The 17282-nt window shown below is 39.1% G+C and overlaps 1 protein-coding gene across 6 annotated transcripts in view; it reads right to left on the bottom strand.

The window, feature by feature from the left end:
- Tjp1 (tight junction protein 1) overlaps positions 1-17282 on the bottom strand; it is a 259549-nt gene that overhangs the window by 45977 nt on the left and 196290 nt on the right. For all 6 annotated transcript variants that reach the window (XM_028872824.2, XM_028872826.2, XM_028872827.2 and 3 more), the window contains 3 exons: positions 5591-5715; positions 4689-4791; positions 2055-2331 (listed from right to left, as the gene is read on the bottom strand). In XM_028872824.2, coding sequence (XP_028728657.1) covers positions 2055-2331; positions 4689-4791; positions 5591-5715 — 505 coding nt within the window. The remainder of the gene's footprint in view (positions 1-2054; positions 2332-4688; positions 4792-5590; positions 5716-17282) is intronic.

Raw genomic sequence — 17282 nt, 5'->3', positions numbered from 1 at the left:
GTATACACAGAAGTAGGGTTAGTACCAGGGTTAAAAAAAAAAAAAAAGTTAGTGACATTAGGCGATCCAGACAGGAAATGTTAAGCACTTTGATCCAGGCAGGAAATGTTAAGCACTTTGGAAACCGTCATTTCATCAGAGAAAAAAATACAGGACTAAGGAAATATTCTTATTCACAATTAAAAGGTTACAAATGGTTAGACATGGTGCACACCTTTAATCCCAGCACCTAAGAGGCAGAGGCAGGCAGAACTCTTGTGAGTTAAAAGCCAGCCTGGTCTACACAGTGAGTTCCAGGACAGGCAGAACCACAAGGTGAGACCCTTTCTCAAAACAAAACAAACAAAAAAGACTACAAGTGATTATTATACAGATGGAGCCAAAATATTCCTTGTGTATCAATTTATGCCTTTATTCTAGGTACTTCTTTGAGTATACAGTAACTATGTGCAGCACTATAGATTAAGGCAACAGATCAGAAAGTTACACCACAGCAGAGCAAAAGCTGTTACCATGGTAATTGAATAGTATAACAATGTATTCAAACAATGGGACTAAATATGCACCAAGGTCAGAGAAGGCCTCTCCGAGAAAGAAATACCAAAGCTAAAACTTCTTCACCTAAGAAACCCAAAACCTCAACCTCAAGGGTGTGCTGAGTGCAGGAGGCCGGAGTGTTCAAAACGAATACACCAAAGGAGGCAGGGAGAACACAGCAGCAGGTGTGACGGAGTGCTAAGTCTAGGACAACTGACACTGACAGAAACACCAAGAGAACAAGCAAGATGGCACTCCCTGAGAGGCTGCAGAGGTCACCCGAAGGGGTCCAGAGACCAGTCACAACTGACAAAGCCCACTGAAGAGATAGCAGCAACCTGGAAAAGAAATCTGCAGTAGAAAAAGGCATAAGTGGGACAGGAAGAGGGTATGCAGGAAGTTAGGAATGCTCATTACACACAGAAGAGATGTCAAGGGTAAGCATTAGATATCTGTGCCTAGCTGACTGAGAAACTGGATGGACAGGAATCCAGCCCAAGAAATACTTCATCAGAAACACAAAGAAAAAAATTCAGAATAAAATGTGATTCCCTTGAGATGGGGCTGATTCTGAGGAATCCCTACGGACAGCCGGGCACACAGGAGTGCACTTTGATTTGGACTAGAGAAGTAAATGGTAACATTAACAGTGCACTGAGGTGTGAGAATGATGAGAGTACTACAAAAGAAATCACAGTAAGTGGAAGAAAGAGTCTTGGACAGAAAACCAGAGCATTAAAGGATAGGATGATGAAAATGGAAAGGAGAAGTGAGAACCTCAGGAAGATGAGTCTTACAGGAGTCCAAAGAAGACATTATTCTACAAAGCAGACTGGCTGGGAAGTAGTACTGAAAGGTCTGGAAGACTTTGTGAATAGCCTTGGGGCTGGGAAGCAGGCACTAGATCGGAGAGCTGCAGCCCCAAGTGCAGACTCCTGTGCTGACGGGCCCACTGCAGGGGTTGGGGGGATGTCAGGGCCAACAAGTGTGAGGTGTCAGATCAAAGCCAACCTTCCTAAGGCTCTTCTTCAACAACTCTGAAATCAAAATCATCAGCCACACATAGCTAAAAGCAGGAGGGAACAAAGAGCCATTTCAAAAGCTAATAATTGAATACAAAGTAGGTGGACTTCCATTTATAAAATGGCCCATCTCTCCCCTCTAAGTAGGTCCTTAGATTTCTTTCCATGGTCATACTACTATTGATCTAAACATGGCATTTCAATTCACTGATAGTGTGACATTTCTTGCTAACATAGTTTGATTTTGGCTGTTCCTGTCACAATAAAACCAAAATTCAACCCCAGTATGTACTTTATTTCAACTACAGTTTGCTCAAACAAAATTTGAGAAAATGCCCCAGTGTCTGTCTTAACAGGATTTGACTCCTAACAAGAGACCATGACTATAAAGGAAAATGGAATAAAACAAAGATAGGAAAATATGGTCATTGTATTTCGCACTAAAACTGCTTTAAAACTCTCACTTGAAAACAATTAAGAGTCAGTGGAGAATACCTTCATTTTTCCGAGACTTCACCAACGTCACTTTGGTGGGTTTGGCAGGCTGACTCGAGGCCACCGATCGCCTGTCGGAGCGAGGGGACAGGCTCCTCTCTCTACTTGCACTTCTATCCCTTGCCCAATTCTTGTCAGTCCTTCTGTTAGCTAAAGCACCACGGCTACTTCTTGGGTCATGTACTTCCTCATCATAACTATCATCCTCATTATCAGATACTGGTTCAGGATCTGGACGACTTACAGGGATCTGAACTTTCTTCTTCCTTCGAATGGTCTACAAATAAAAAGAGATTATAAATGGAGTGATACTCATGTACTCTCCATTCATGAAAGAAAGAAACATAAACTTCTCCTGACCTACATTAACTAATTTAAATACAAAGGAGATAATATAATAGTCACACCAATCCAATTCCACAACGGATGCTTTCCATTCTCTTAATAAACAGATATGGCTAAGCAACAGATTAGGAATAATAAATTTACTAAATCCTTCCAGAATTTGTAACAATCTTCCAGGTGGTAAGAATCATAAGTTTACAGGGAATTAATAACTGTTGATTGTGGAATGAAATACTGGAACTATATTCTAAGCATATCATATACCTTATGGTCACTTTGTAACCAAAACAACAACAAACTCACAAGCCTAACCTCATTCCTTAATCAAAAAAATTTTTTTTATTTTTGTATTTTTTTAAGTAAATTTATTTTACAACATCATTCAGTTCAACATAATAGCCACAGATTCCCCTGTTCTCCCACTCTCGTCCCCCCTCCCCCTCCCCCCATCCTTAATCAAAATTTGATAGTGCATCATTATCAACGTCTACAGTTGCCCTGACAGACTGCTAAAGGATACATTGATTCATCACAAACTAATATACAACTTACTGTGCAGGAGCTGGTGAGCTCAGCACACTTTCCCAACACAGACTGCCTCCTGTCTCTGTGCTGTCCAATTTATAACTTCTGGAGTAAGTGCAAGCTTGTTCTTGCATTCTCTCTGTGTTCCCTGTCCACTCATTTCTTTGTTTCAAAGTTCGAGATCTATGTGCAGTTTCTGAATGTGCAATTCTGTAATCCTACTTGGCTCCCTCACATTGACACACTGGTGTCCTCGGGGACCTTCAAGAGCTTCTTGGGAACCCGTGTCTTCTGACACCTTTAGCTACTCCATCCTCTTCGGTTTTCTCAATCACCAGCCCTCTCACAGCTTCACTTGCAGTTACATTTAAATGATTTTCTACTGGTTTCTTCCCCTCATCTGCCATGATAAACACCAGATGTGTTGTGACATAATAAAAATACTTTGTACTGATGAGGCCATGTATGCACTCCTTCTACTAGCAGAATTCTTGCTATTACTCAGCCAGCCTTTCATCGGCATCTTGTTCCCTCTCAATGAAATTGCCTAACACAGGTTTCTTTTAAATCACTCACCAAGGCCTCAGTCCCTTGGCTGGCTTTAGGGAGTCAGTGTCCCTTCATTGCCCTCTTCTGAAAGCCCTTCAATGTGTCTCATTATTGATGCTTCTCTCTTTTGCTCTCAGAATTGTCTGTGAATAAAGCCTTATCATTTGGGCTTGCTCTCATCGACATAAACTTCCAAGAGGTTTCCTCATCAGTTACCACCCTATGTGACTTGCAGCTTTCATCTCTCCCAATTTGCCTCAAATCTGCCTAATAATTGTCTAATAATCTTGTCTTGCTATTCCCTTCCAAATTACATTATATTTCTTCCGTGGGCAAATTTCTTCTAAGGCTGAGTCAACACTTAGCATTGTTGCTTCTTACTCCCCAGACTAACCAGAGTGGGTCTGTTTGAAGTTAAAGAACAAGCAGCATGAGAAGCCAGCATGTGGGAAAGACAAGCATGTGCTGTTAAGAAAGGACAGCTGTCCCCCCAACCCCAGCAAACACTCGCTGGTTCCACCTCTACTTCAATCCAGTGAGCAGCATTAGAAATCATACCCTGTACTGCATAAACTAGGCATACTGTGCATCCTGCAATCTCAGACTATGGCTTTAAGACAGTAACTTGAAATGTACCCTGAACAATTCTTCATAGACAATCTTGGCTTTTTCTCTCTCAACAAGTCACAATTAACGAGGTGGTAGATGATGTGGGTTCAGAGGAGGAAAGTAAAGCTTTCCCAGCAAAGAAAGCTCATATCAGGAAGGAGGGCCACACACACACACACTTTCACAATATTTGCCAAGATCCAGGCTAACATAAGTACATAAAGGAGAAAGCAGCATTAAGCCACAGAAGACTACACTGCCTCTCCCTTTATAAGTGAAAAGAAAATTTCTATCTGAACTTAGATTAAATACATAGTAGAGAAGAGTAAGGAGCACTTGGGAACTACCTTTTCATTACTTCAACGACAGGGAGGAGCTGGGTGTGCAACACCTTTAATCCCAGCACTCTGGAGGCGGAGGCAGAGGCAGAAGGGTCTCTGAATTGGAGACCAGCCCAGTCTCCATAGAGTTCTAGGACAGCCGGAACTACACAAAGAGACGTTGTTTGAAAAAGAAGTGGGAGGGGGTGGGGAAGGGGACTCAAATACCAAACAAGTATCAAGAACAGGTGATAGTTCTACCAAACTGAACATAAAAGATACTCACGATTTTTGCATTTTTCCCACTTTTCCTTAGCTGCTGAACAGCAAAAGCATGTTCAACATTGTCCATTGAAACTCCATTAACCATCGCAACTCGGTCATTTTCCCTAAAGGGGAGGGGGGAAAACACCAGAAAGATATGTTGAAGAAAACCACATAAGACCTTACAAAAGTCTTCTTTGAATGATAGGTTAATTAGTCTGCTTGTCTTTAGAGCAATGATAAAACAGCATCAAATCTTACTATCAGGTCCTTCATAAGAACATTTAGCAAGTAACTAACCACAGGACATCAGTTTCGTTTTCTTTTTTGATGTATCAGCACAGTGTTTCCCCAAAGGCCTGAACAAAGCTGGCACTACAACAAATAAAAGGACCACTGGTAGATGAATTAGAGCATTACATGAAACTAAGTCATCCAGCTAAAAGAGACACCATCATTAAATATTAAGTCTTTCTCTTTTTAAATGCCTTTGAATCCTTCTGATTATAGTCTCAATTTTTCCTTTCTGTCCTTGTTATTATCTGCATTGCACTAATCTCCTTAGCATACAGAAAGGGAAGACTTCATGTGAGAGGCCCTCAAAAACTAGTGCCTGCCTAAACTGGTTACCAGTTCTCTTCACTCTCTTTACTGTTACAGTTACTGTCTATTTAAAGTAAGTAATATTTAGCTGTCCACTTACACCACCGATAACGATTTCTTAAGTGTAAGTGTGTGTTCACTTGTAGGAAAAATGTTAAGTAAATACACCACAAGTTGGGTGTAAATAACCCTGAGTCACTAACAAAACAGATCCATGACTGGGGACAGGAACAATGTAGAGGGGAAGGAGGAAGGGAGAGAAGGAGGGATGGAGGAGAGATCTGAACTAATGAATTAAAGAACAAAGACCCACACACTTACTGTAGTTGTCCTTCAGCTGGCCCTCCCTTTAGCACATCTGAAATCACTATGGAGGTTTCCCCACTCTGAAAATGAGGATTATCTCTTCCACCAGATATTGCAATTCCAAATCCAAACCCAGGAGCCTAAAATAGTAATTACAGTAAAACAATTCTATTAATGACAACAAAATTGCTCATTATAGCATATATAATGTAGCAACTATAAACTACAATTCTATTGCATCTATGATTTGTACTTACTTGCATGGTTATACATTACAATCATCAGTCCATTCTACAAGAATGCATGTTCTAATACATTATACACCAGATAGAACATATTAAAATGTCAACTGCATACATATTCCATAAGTGCTAAATTGATTTTAAAATTCTGAAAAGTAAGATCCTGAATTATTTTTGATTATCAGGTAGGGTCCTGAAGGGACAAGCAGTGCTCAGTGTGATCATCAGGAACACTGACACCTGGTTCAGAAATGACAGACTTAATTCATACATACACTATCTGTCATTTCACACAGTCGCCTTAAAATTAAGTATTAGGTACTTCAACTTCCCTCAATTAGTCTAAAAATCCCAGAAGGAAATCTCTACATGAATAACATGCTAATGTCCCACATAACACTGTATGTAATAGGAAATGCACACCAGTTTTTATCAGTCATTTTTTCTTTGTATTTTAACTAAATAAATTATAGTAAAATACAAACTTCTGAAAGAACTAAAATTTCTATGACAGTGACTCAATGGCTCAATACAGAAAACCAAATGCGAATATTTCTAAGTGTCAGGACTGCACCTCAGCCTTGCTGGATCATACAGCATGTGCACTCTGCACTGTGGATACCACTGTGCTAGGCAAGGACAACACCCGAACAAGGGTTTACTGTACATTAAACTGTCTGCTCTTACAGACACACATTTCAATCACCGAAAACAAGTACTTGACCGTCATTTGTCAGCATTTACGTATCAAATGCACGTGTCTTTGGATTGTACTGTGTTAGAATGTTTGACTTTAAAACTTGCTGTTTGAGTCAAGTATAGTTGTACATACATGTGAGCCCAGCAATTGGGAGGTGGAGGCAGGTGGATCAAAAGTTCAAGGTCATCTTGGTAAGTTCAAAGCCAGCCTGAGAAATAGAGACCTTGTCTTTAAAGAACAAAAACAAGAAATTACTGAGTTATTACTTGAATTTCATTAAAAAGCTGTCCAGTGAGTTTGGGTTTGTTTAGAATTAGGACAGAATACCCAAATGGACAGAAATTAAGGAAGACACCTAGTATTGACATCTGCTACATAATGCACATACACACAAATAGAAAATTATTTAAATAATAAAAAAACACCATAGTTATTAATAAAGTACACAATTGCAATGGGTTTCCCAATATACAAATTTTGCCTCCATTGCATAAATGCCTTTATGGTTATATTTACGTGGGGACAGGACTGTCTTTATAATAGTTGTCCTTATCAAGTTCCATACTGAAAGTATATGTACACTGTAAAGGGCATGCAAACTATTATGTCCTGTGAAGTGAGGGCTGTGACAATCACTAAGTCATGTGCAAATATATTATATCTTGACAGAACAAACTAATTTCTATGTATCATTAGTTTCTTAATTGTTAAATACTCAAACTAAATACTAAATATTCAAATACTAAAAGTATATAGATATAGCACATCTTATTGATCATGCATTAGCAAATGGGTATTTGTGTTTTTACTTCTGGCCATTATAAATAAGACTGCTATGAATGAATACTCACGTTACTTATCGAGTGGATATCTGTTTTCATTTCTTTTAGGTCTAATTCTAAAAGTGCAATTGTCGGGTCACACAGTAGCTATATGGCTAACTTCTGAGGAATTCCTAAATTGTTTTCTATGATGGCAGCATTATTTTAAATTAATATCAGCAATGTATAAAAGTGCCAATTTATCTCCATCTTTGTCAACCTTTCTACTGTCTATTCTTATAGCCGCGCTAACAGTTATGAAGGGAGAGCTCACTGGGCTTTGGTGATGTATCTCCTTGATGACTAATGATGCTGAGCATATCTTCATGTGCTTACTGTACATTTACATATCTCTGAAAAAATGTCTAGTCAGATCTTTTGCTCATTTCCCATCTGAGTTATGTCTTTGTATTACTGAGTTTTAAGAGTGCAGGAAACAGACTTCAAGCAAAGTTCTTATTAATATATAATTTGTTCTCTCATTCTCTGGCATCATCTCACTTTTTTGATGGTGTCCTTTCAAACACCAACATTTCCAATTTTGATTAGGCCCAATTTACCTGTTTTCTCTTTGTTTTGGGCTTCTGACATCACAGACAATAAAGCATTTCCTAACCTAAGGTCAACATCTAGTCTTGTATTTTCTTCTTGAGGTTCTATGACTCTAGTGACACTTGGGCCTATGATTCATTTTACGCTAATTTTGCACATGGAGGTCAGGAAACAGTCCAAGTTCATCACTTTATTCGTGGATGAACAGCTCTCCTGGCACCATCTATTAAAGATCCACATCCCCTGCACTGTACTGGTACTCTCATCCCAAGTTTCCCTCTTACTCTCTTATTCAGTCGTTTCTTTAAAGACTTAGCAGCCCGTCAATAGATTCCCTCCTAATTTCCTTGTTTATGTAATTTCTAAAACGTTACCATATTTTAATATGAAAATAGAAATGCCTAACTCATTCTGAGCATTCACATTATTTCTCAAAGGATTATTAAAATACATGCAATTTCTAAGGAAGAACAGTTGGAAATAAAGTGGGGTGTTATTATGGAAGAAGTACATCACAGACTCCAACCCCTTAAGCGTTAGTTAAGGTAGCACCTTAAACTATGAATGACACTTGCTAAACGTATGATGATGGTCTTTATGTGACTACGAGACTTTAAATGTGTTTGGTCTTGCCCGAAATATGCTCAAATAGTAAAATTTGCGCCCGTTTTATAACAGCACAAGGAAAAATACAGTTTTAAAATACTGATTACATGTTAAAATGGTATTTTGAGACTACTGAGTTAGGATGTTATGAAAACTAAAATCTTTTAATTTCCATATGTGGACTATACTATAAGGCTATACTTATTGGACAGTGCTGCTGATCTCTTAGGAGAGGCTTTGTGGACCATTATTGATCTCATATGTCTACTACATCTTTTTGTTTGTAACTAAGGAGATTTCAAACCCCGAAGAGTATAATGCACCATGATGGGGCAGACTACTGCCTGAGGTATGTATTTAGCTGTCACCAAGGACCACTGAGTACAGAGACCAGCTACTTCATTCCTGGACATATATCTAGGGAACGTCACTTCATACGTTACCATAGAGATAACTGTAACCTCTTGTCTAATGCTGCTTCTTTTTTCACTACAGCAAAGAATTAGAATCAACCTAGTTGTTCATCAACAGTATGAATGAAAATGTGGTGTATTTTTCTATAAAAAGGTTCTCTTCCACTCTAAAGAAAAATGAAGTTAATAGAAATTGGAGTAAAATCAACTTAGGATGTACAATATTAAGTGAGGTCACAATCTCAAAGGAAACCAAAAGTCTCATGCCCTCTCTTCTGCAGAATCTAGCCAACAATCAATAATGATAAGTCAAAATTGTAACATGTGAGTACACGTATAATCAAGTAAGGAAGGAATGGTTTTCTTAAAAGTAGCTGGTGTTTGTTTGAAAGAATGTTGATGAGGTTTTTTTTTTTAGAAAGATTTATTTTTTATTTGTGTATGTACATCCATCTAAGTGTGAGTGTGGGTTCCTGTGGAGTCCAGAAGAGGGTGTCAGATCCATTGGAGCTGGAGTTACTGGCAGTTCTGAGCCAATAAATGAGAATGAACTTGGGTCTCCAGGAAGAGCAGGGAGAGAGAGCTCTTAACCCCTGAGCCCCTCTTAAAGGTTCCAAAAAGACAGCTTTTCCAAAGCAAGTTGCAAAACTTCTGCCAAAGATGAACTGAGTGGACTTCTCTAAGGCTGCAGAACAGGGTTTTCAGATACCCACATCCTCCGGTGTTCTAAGTTGCTCCAGAATAAAATGTAGAGTGTCTAGAGCAGGGCTGCAAAGTTTTCTCTAACAATCCTGACAGTAACTGATATGTGGGGTTTGCTTGGCAGGCTACAAATCTTTGTTAAAGCTATACGTTACTCTGTAGCAGTGTTACAGAAGCAGTCACAGTAGGCAAGTGAATGTGGCTATGTTCCAGTAAACTGTATTTACAAAGCAGACAACTGGAAGGGCTGAAGAAACAGTTCACTTAGGAAAGTGCTTGCTGATGAATAAGCCTGCAGTCCTGAGTTTGACAGCCCACATAAAAAAGCTAGGTGAGCTGGCATATGGGGAATGACAAGCTGCCACTCACTGGCAAGCCAAATTTAGTTGTAATGAACAAGCCCTAAGCCAACGGGAAACCTTGTCTCAGAAAGACAAAGTGAATGTCTCCTGAGGAATGGCACTGAGGATGGTGCCTGACCTCCACAAGGGCACACACATTCATGTGTGCACACATACACACACAAAACCAAGCAATAAACTACTACCTGGACAAACATGGTCTTTGGACCACAGTTCGCTGACACTGACCTATAGCATGTAGCTTTCCAGGTTTACTGCAAAGACAAAGAGGAGATAGGTTTTCCCTTCTGACCAAATGTTCCTTTGGCTTAAGGTATGCCCTGAACACTATTTTTCTGGAGAAATCTTCAAACTTATTTCCACAACGGCTATATGAATTTGCACCCCCAGCAAGAGTGAATTACAGAGTTCCTTTCTTTCACATCTCACTCTTGTTTTCAGATTTATTGATAGATATGCCATTCTTGATCTAGCATGCATGTCTCAAAGGCTTGAATTGTGTTCCCTGATGGCTAGGATATGAACACCTTTAAAATCATCATTGGCCATTTGTGTTTCTTTTTTTTTTTTAAACCATCTTGATCAGTCATGTGCCCATTGTTGATTGCAGGTTTCATTTTCTTCATAGTTAATTTCTGCAGTTACTAGTAAATCTTGCAACATCTGCAGCTAGCTGCTACGTTGTGGTGGCTGTCTGCTTCTGTGCGTGCACAGGAGCCTTCAGCTGTCATGCAATGGCAAAGTATGGCATGCATGCATGTCACAACACTTGGGGTAGTCCTGTGTCGTCGGTGTTCTGTTTCAACGGTCTTGCTTACTCCAGCATCTTGAAGGGTATCACCAGGGTTTTCTTCTGCAACGTTTAGTGTTTTGGGTTTTAATTTTTGATCCACTTTGAATTGATTTTTTTTTTTTTTGGTTTTTTTTTTTTTTTTCCGAGACAGGGTTTCTCTGTGTAGCTTTGCGCCTTTCCTGGCGCTCACTTGGTAGCCCAGGCTGGCCTCAAACTCACAGAGATCCGCCTGCCTCTGCCTCCCGAGTGCTGGGATTAAAGGCGTGCGCCACCACCGCCCGGCTTGAATTGATTTTTGTACAGAAAGAAAGACACAAATCTAATTTCATTCTTCTGTGGGTAGAATTCCAGTTTTACCAACACCATCTGTTGAATAAGTTGTCTTTTTTTTTCCTTTTTTTTTTAATTTTACAATATAATTTAGTTCTACATATCAGCCATGGGTTCCCCTGTTCTCCCCCCTCCCCTCCCACCCCCTCCCATAAGTTGTCTTTTTAGTCAATGCATGTGTTCGCTTCCTCTGTCAAACACGCTTTCTCTATTTTACTTCTCTTTATCCACTGACCTTTCTTTCGGTCTGTTTTTATGACAATATCAGGCTCTGTCACTGCAGCTGTACACTATCATCTGTAATACCCTCAGCATTGTTGTTACTTTGGGGATTGCTTTGGTTATCTATGGTATCTGTGGTTACATATGTATGGTTTTTCTATGCCTGTGACATGGGAATTTTGACAGTAAATTATTCTGTAAATTAGTTTAAGTACTATAAACATTTTCATAATATTAATTCTGCCCATCCAAGAACACATAATATTTCTCCACCAACCAGAATCTTCTGTGATTTCCTTTTTCAATATTATCAAACTTTCCTTGTAGACATCTTTCATTCCCTTGGTTATTTTCCTAAATACTTCAGTGGGGGTTGCTGGTACTTGAATGGACTCGTTTTCCTAACTTCTTCCTCAGAGAGAGGACTGTTACTATAAAGGAAGGTTGCTGGTTTTTCTAATATTGATTTTATATCCTGCAACTTTACGGTGTTTAGGTCCAAAAGTTTCTAGTAGACTAAATAGGGTATTTTCTGTAAATAATTAAGTGAAATCACATAATCTAAGGGGGAAAAACCCTGTGTTCTCTCTAATATGCAGAATCTACCCAATAATATATGTATATAAGTAAACAAATGCATATGTGGGTATAGTATATAGCATGAAAAAAGAGAACAAGAAAGGCAAAATGTAAGGTGATGAGGAAGGACTAAATGTGGGTAATGGGCATGAGCCTTCTTTCATAAAAGAAGGATATAAAGCTAATTGTTTTTCTAGTTCTAACTTTGTCATGAATTTTTTGGTGTGGGTGGTTTTTTTAAGTACATAGAATGTATTTGATACTAAAAGTAAAATTTATCATGAAGCTCCAATAGCTTCCACTCCAAATGTCTACTGTAACTCTAACAGAATATTAGCAGAGTCAGCCAATCACCCATCGGAAACTAGAGGTATAATTTACTATTACCACATTACATTTCTCCTATTAGTGCTTTAGTTATTAAACAAAGAAAATGAAACAAAGATACACATATTAAGTTAAAGTATGGCTCTGGGACTGGGGAGAGAGTTCATTTGGCAAAGTACCTGCTGCATAACCCTGTAGATCTTTGTTTGGGTCTCCAGGACCCCTATAAAAGATGGGTGTGGTGGCTGTGCATCTCTAACTCTAGTGCTGGGAAGCAGTGAAGACAGGCAGATTCCTGGAGGGTTTTGGCCAGCCAGTCTAGTAACCTGTGATCTCCAGTGCAGTGAGAGACCCTATCTCAAAAACCAAGGTGAGAACATCAGAAGAAGATACCCAATATTATCAACCTCAGGTACGAGCACTTGTACACACACGTACGTACACACACACACACACACACACACACACACACACACACCAACAATCACCACCTCATTTTTTTTTGATATATATTTTTTATTTTACAATATCATTCAGTTCTACATATCAGCCATGGGTTCCCCTATTCTCCCCCCTCCCACGCCCTCCCCTTACCCCCAGCCCACCCTCCATTCCCACCTCCTCCAGGACAAGTCCTCCCCCGAGGACTGTGATCAACTTGGTAGACTCAGTCCAGGGAGGTCCAGTCCCTTCCTCCCAGACTAAGCCAAGTGTCCCTGCATAAGTTCCAGGTTTCAGACAGCCAACTCATGGAATGAGCACAGGACTTGGTCCCACTGCCTAGATGCCTCCCAAACTGATCAAGCCAATCAACTGTCTCACCTATTCAGAGGCCTGATCCAGCTGGGAGCCCTCAGCCTTTGGTTCATAGTTCATGTGTTTCCATTCATTTGGCTATTTTTTTTTCAATAATTGAGTAAAACTGGAATTTATTATATGCCACAGTCGTCCTAGGGACCTCCATGCTATATATATAGCCTCTATGGTTCTATGGGTTGTGGTCTGATTGTTCATTTTATATCTAGAATCCACCAATGAGTGAGTACATACCATAACTGTCTTTCTGGGTTTGGGTTACCTCACTCAGGATGATTTTTTCTAGTTCCATCCATTTGCCTGCAAATTTCATGCTTTCATTGTTTTTCTCTGCTGAGTAGTACTCCATTGTGTATATGTACCACATTTTTTCCATCCATTCTTCCGTTGATGGGCATCTAGGTTGTTTCCAGGTTCTGGCTATTACAAATAGTGCTGCTATGAACATAGCTGAGCATGTATCTTTATGGTATGAATCAGCATTCTTTGGGTATATGCCCAAGAGTGGGATGGCTGGGTCTTGAGGTAGTTCGATTCCTAATTTTCTGAGAAACCGCCATACTGATTTCCACAGTGGTTGTACAAGTTTACATTCCCACCAACAGTGGAGGAGTGTTCCCTTTGCTCCACATCCTCTCCAACATTGGTTGTCATTGGTGTTTTTGATCTTAGCCATTCTAACAGGTGTAAGGTGGTATCTCAGAGTCATTTTAATTTGCATTTCTCTGATGATTAAGGATGTTGAGCATTTCTTTAAATGTCTTTCAGCCATTTGTAATTCTTGTTTTGTGAATTCTCTGTTTAGCTCTTTAGCCCATTTTTTAATTGGACTGTTCAGTGCTTTGATGTCTAGTTTCTTGAGTTCTTTATATATTGTGGAGATCAATCCTCTGTCAGATGTGGGGTTGGTGAAGATCTTTTCCCAATCTGTTGGCTGTCTTTTTGTCTTATTGACTGTGTCTTTTGCCCTGCAAAAGCTTCTCAGTTTTGAGAGGTCCCATTTATTAATGGTTGTGCTCAGGGTCTGTGCTGTCGGTGTTTTATTTAGGAAATGGTCTCCGGTGCCAATGCGTTCAAGAGTGCTTCCTACACACATGTACGTACACACACACACACACACACACACACACACACACACCAACAACCACCATCTCATTTTTAAAAATATTTCTTCTCTGTGCTATTTTCTTTGATACTGTTAGGAATTCAGGTATTAGGAAGTACTACGAATCTGTGTCTCATTAGCTCAAGGAAATGGAGCACAATTCTGAATGTTGAGGAAACCATGTGGTTTTGTGTCTGTGTTACAAGTGTTCTCTCATCAATCAGATAGGCAGTTCTAGGGCAAACCTGGCAGTGTGATGACCAGTGGAGGCTGCATTCAGTGTCTGCCGTGAGCTTTAGGAGATGCCAGTTCCCCTGGAGGGTTCATCAGAGGTAAACAGATAAGAGGGGTATGTCAAATTCACAGCTCTTTGGTTTCCAAAAGGTGTTAAGTGTTGTGCTGGGAACAGAGCATCGAATTGCCTCTGCCTCACCAAAAAGACCAAAGAGACTGTACTTCTTCTTCACCTCCTTCCCTGCAGGAATAACTTTTCTCCCCCCTCCCCACCTCTTTTTAATTTAGTATTTTTTTAATTTTATAAAATTTATCAGTTAAAAAAAGTTGAAAATATAAAACATCATACACTAAAATGAACCAGACCCAAAGTCTATCCAACACAATGAAAATACTCCAGCTTTTCACAACACCTTTTTTTATATTCATTTATTTATTATGTATACAGTTACGTATGCATGTACGCCTGCATGCCAGAAGAAGGCATCAGATTTCATCATAGATAGTTGTAAGCCACTAACGCCAGAAAATGAACTCAGAACCTCTGAGCCATCTCTCCAGCCCTTCACAGTACTCCTTAAATTAAAAGTTTGAAGCAGGAAGGTTTAAAGTTCTCACAGCAACAAATGCAATTGATTACTATCCAGGATGCAATAGGAATAAATCCTGCCAGGCTGCTGGAAATGTTTTTCTAGAGCATGGCTCAAAGCTCTGAATTGTTCCAACTGTTCCAACTTGTTGGAAGTTATTAATATCTGCTAACTTGGATCACACAATTCATTGTTTAAAACAAATACTAGTAACTGTTGTTGCAGTAACACTGAAATTGGGCATTTAAGACAATATGAAAACACCAAGAGCCAATGAACAAGGACAGGTGATGCTCTGTGTTTTTTTGAGACATGGTTTTTCTGTGTAACAGAACCCTGGCTATTCTGGAATTCACTTCATAGACCAGGTTGGCCTTGAACTCAGAGATCACTTGCCTCTGCTTCCTCCTCACCTGATATAGAGTTGATATGTGACAAATAAATGAACATTTTTTTAAAAAAATTAGAGGATGAGTCTGATAATTCTTTTCAAGAATATTTGGAAAATTAAAATTAGTAAAATTTACATATCCTCTGAGTTAAAATGTACAAGGGTCATAGATGGCAGTTAGCCTGACAGTATCTGACTTGCAGACCCACAGTTTGATTTTAATTATATGTGATGAAATTAACAGATATTTCAATGAATAGCTAGCTATCTTAACCTCTTATTATGTACAGTTAAAATTTTTTTCAAGCTTCCTATGTCTTATAAAATTTAGCTTCATACAAAATCAGTAATTGATTTTGTACAACTAACCACTTTGTGTATACTTTCCCTTATTTAGACACTTTTATTTTAATTGAAATATTTAAGTGTTTTAGAGATTCTCATACAGGAGTACTGCCTTTATATTATTTCTACTCTTCTTTCTTCCCCCTGTAACTCCTCCTGTGGCCCTCCCATCCCTCTCAAATTCATGATCTCTTCTTTAATTATTTACACACACACACACACACACACACACACGTGCGTATATATGTAAGTAGAGTCAAATAATTTTAACAATGATCTTGCAAAATCAAGTACTTGTAATGGTGAAATTGGTATCAGTAGAAGCATACTTTGCCTAATTGCTCATTTCTTTATACTTAATGTGAAAGGAGAGGTGGTGTAGTTGGTCAGCAAAGTCCCTGACATGCATGAGATCCTGAGTTTGATCCCATAAAAATTAAAAAGCTATAGCAATCAAGGCTGAGGTCAATAAAAAAGAGCAGGGAATGAAAAATATGGATGCACACGTACATAGTCAATTCATTTTTGCTAAATGTAGAAAGGCAACTAAATGTAGAAAATGTAATCTTTTCAACAAAATGGTTGCTTAAAATAGTAAGACATCCATATGAATAAAATACTCTCTTATTTCTTTTATCATATACAAAATTTAACCCACTTACAACTTCTAGAAAACACATAGAAAACCTTTTACTTCAAGGTTTGCAAAGATTTTTGAGATTCAAAACCAAAAAACATGATTGATGAAAATAAAAATGCTGGCAGAAAACAACCCCAGGTGGGGTGAGGGTGGGGGGACTATGTAAAACAATACTTGATGAATCTGTATCCAGAACACACACACACACACACACACACACACACAACTCTCTGTGCAAAAGACCAGAGTTAAATGAAATGGCAATCCATATAATGAAGAAAACATTCTCAAGTCATATTTGATAGGGGTAAAATGACCTAATTAAAACATGGAAGATGAATTTTAACAGGTAACAATTTTTTATTCATTCATTCATTCATTTGTTTGTTTGTTTTTGGTTTTTTGAGACAGGGTTTCTTTGTGTAGCTTTAGAGCCTGTCCTGGATCTCACTCTGGAGACCAGGCTGGCCTCAAATTCACAGAGATCCACCTGGTTCTGTGGATCTCTGTGAGTTTGAGTGCTGGGACTATCAGCAGGTGGTAATTTTTTTCTTATGCATATGTGACAGCTTTAAAAAAAACAAACCTGAACACATTTGTGCCAGTTATCTGTCAACTTGACCAAAGTTCCTCTGGGAAGAGGAACCATAGCTGAAAAAAATGCCTCCATCAGACTGGCCTGTAGGCAAGTCTGTGGGACATTCTCTTGATTACTGATCACTTGTGGGAGGGCCCAGCCCTGAGGAGGTCTGACCTGGATTGTATAAAAAAGCAAGGTGAGCTGGGTGGTGGTGCCACACCTTTAATCCCAGCACCTGGGAGGCAGAGGCAGGTGAATCTCTGTGAGTTCAGGGCTAGCTTGGTCTACAAAGCAAGTTCCGGAACAGCCAGGACTGTTTGTTACACAGAGAAACCCTGTCTCAAAAAAAACAAAGCT

This window comes from Peromyscus leucopus, chromosome 1 (assembly GCF_004664715.2).
Source record: "Peromyscus leucopus breed LL Stock chromosome 1, UCI_PerLeu_2.1, whole genome shotgun sequence".
NCBI classification, from domain to species: Eukaryota; Metazoa; Chordata; class Mammalia; order Rodentia; family Cricetidae; genus Peromyscus; species Peromyscus leucopus.
The sequence above is the reverse complement of the archived record's forward strand: the minus strand, read 5'-3'. Positions and strand labels throughout refer to the sequence as shown.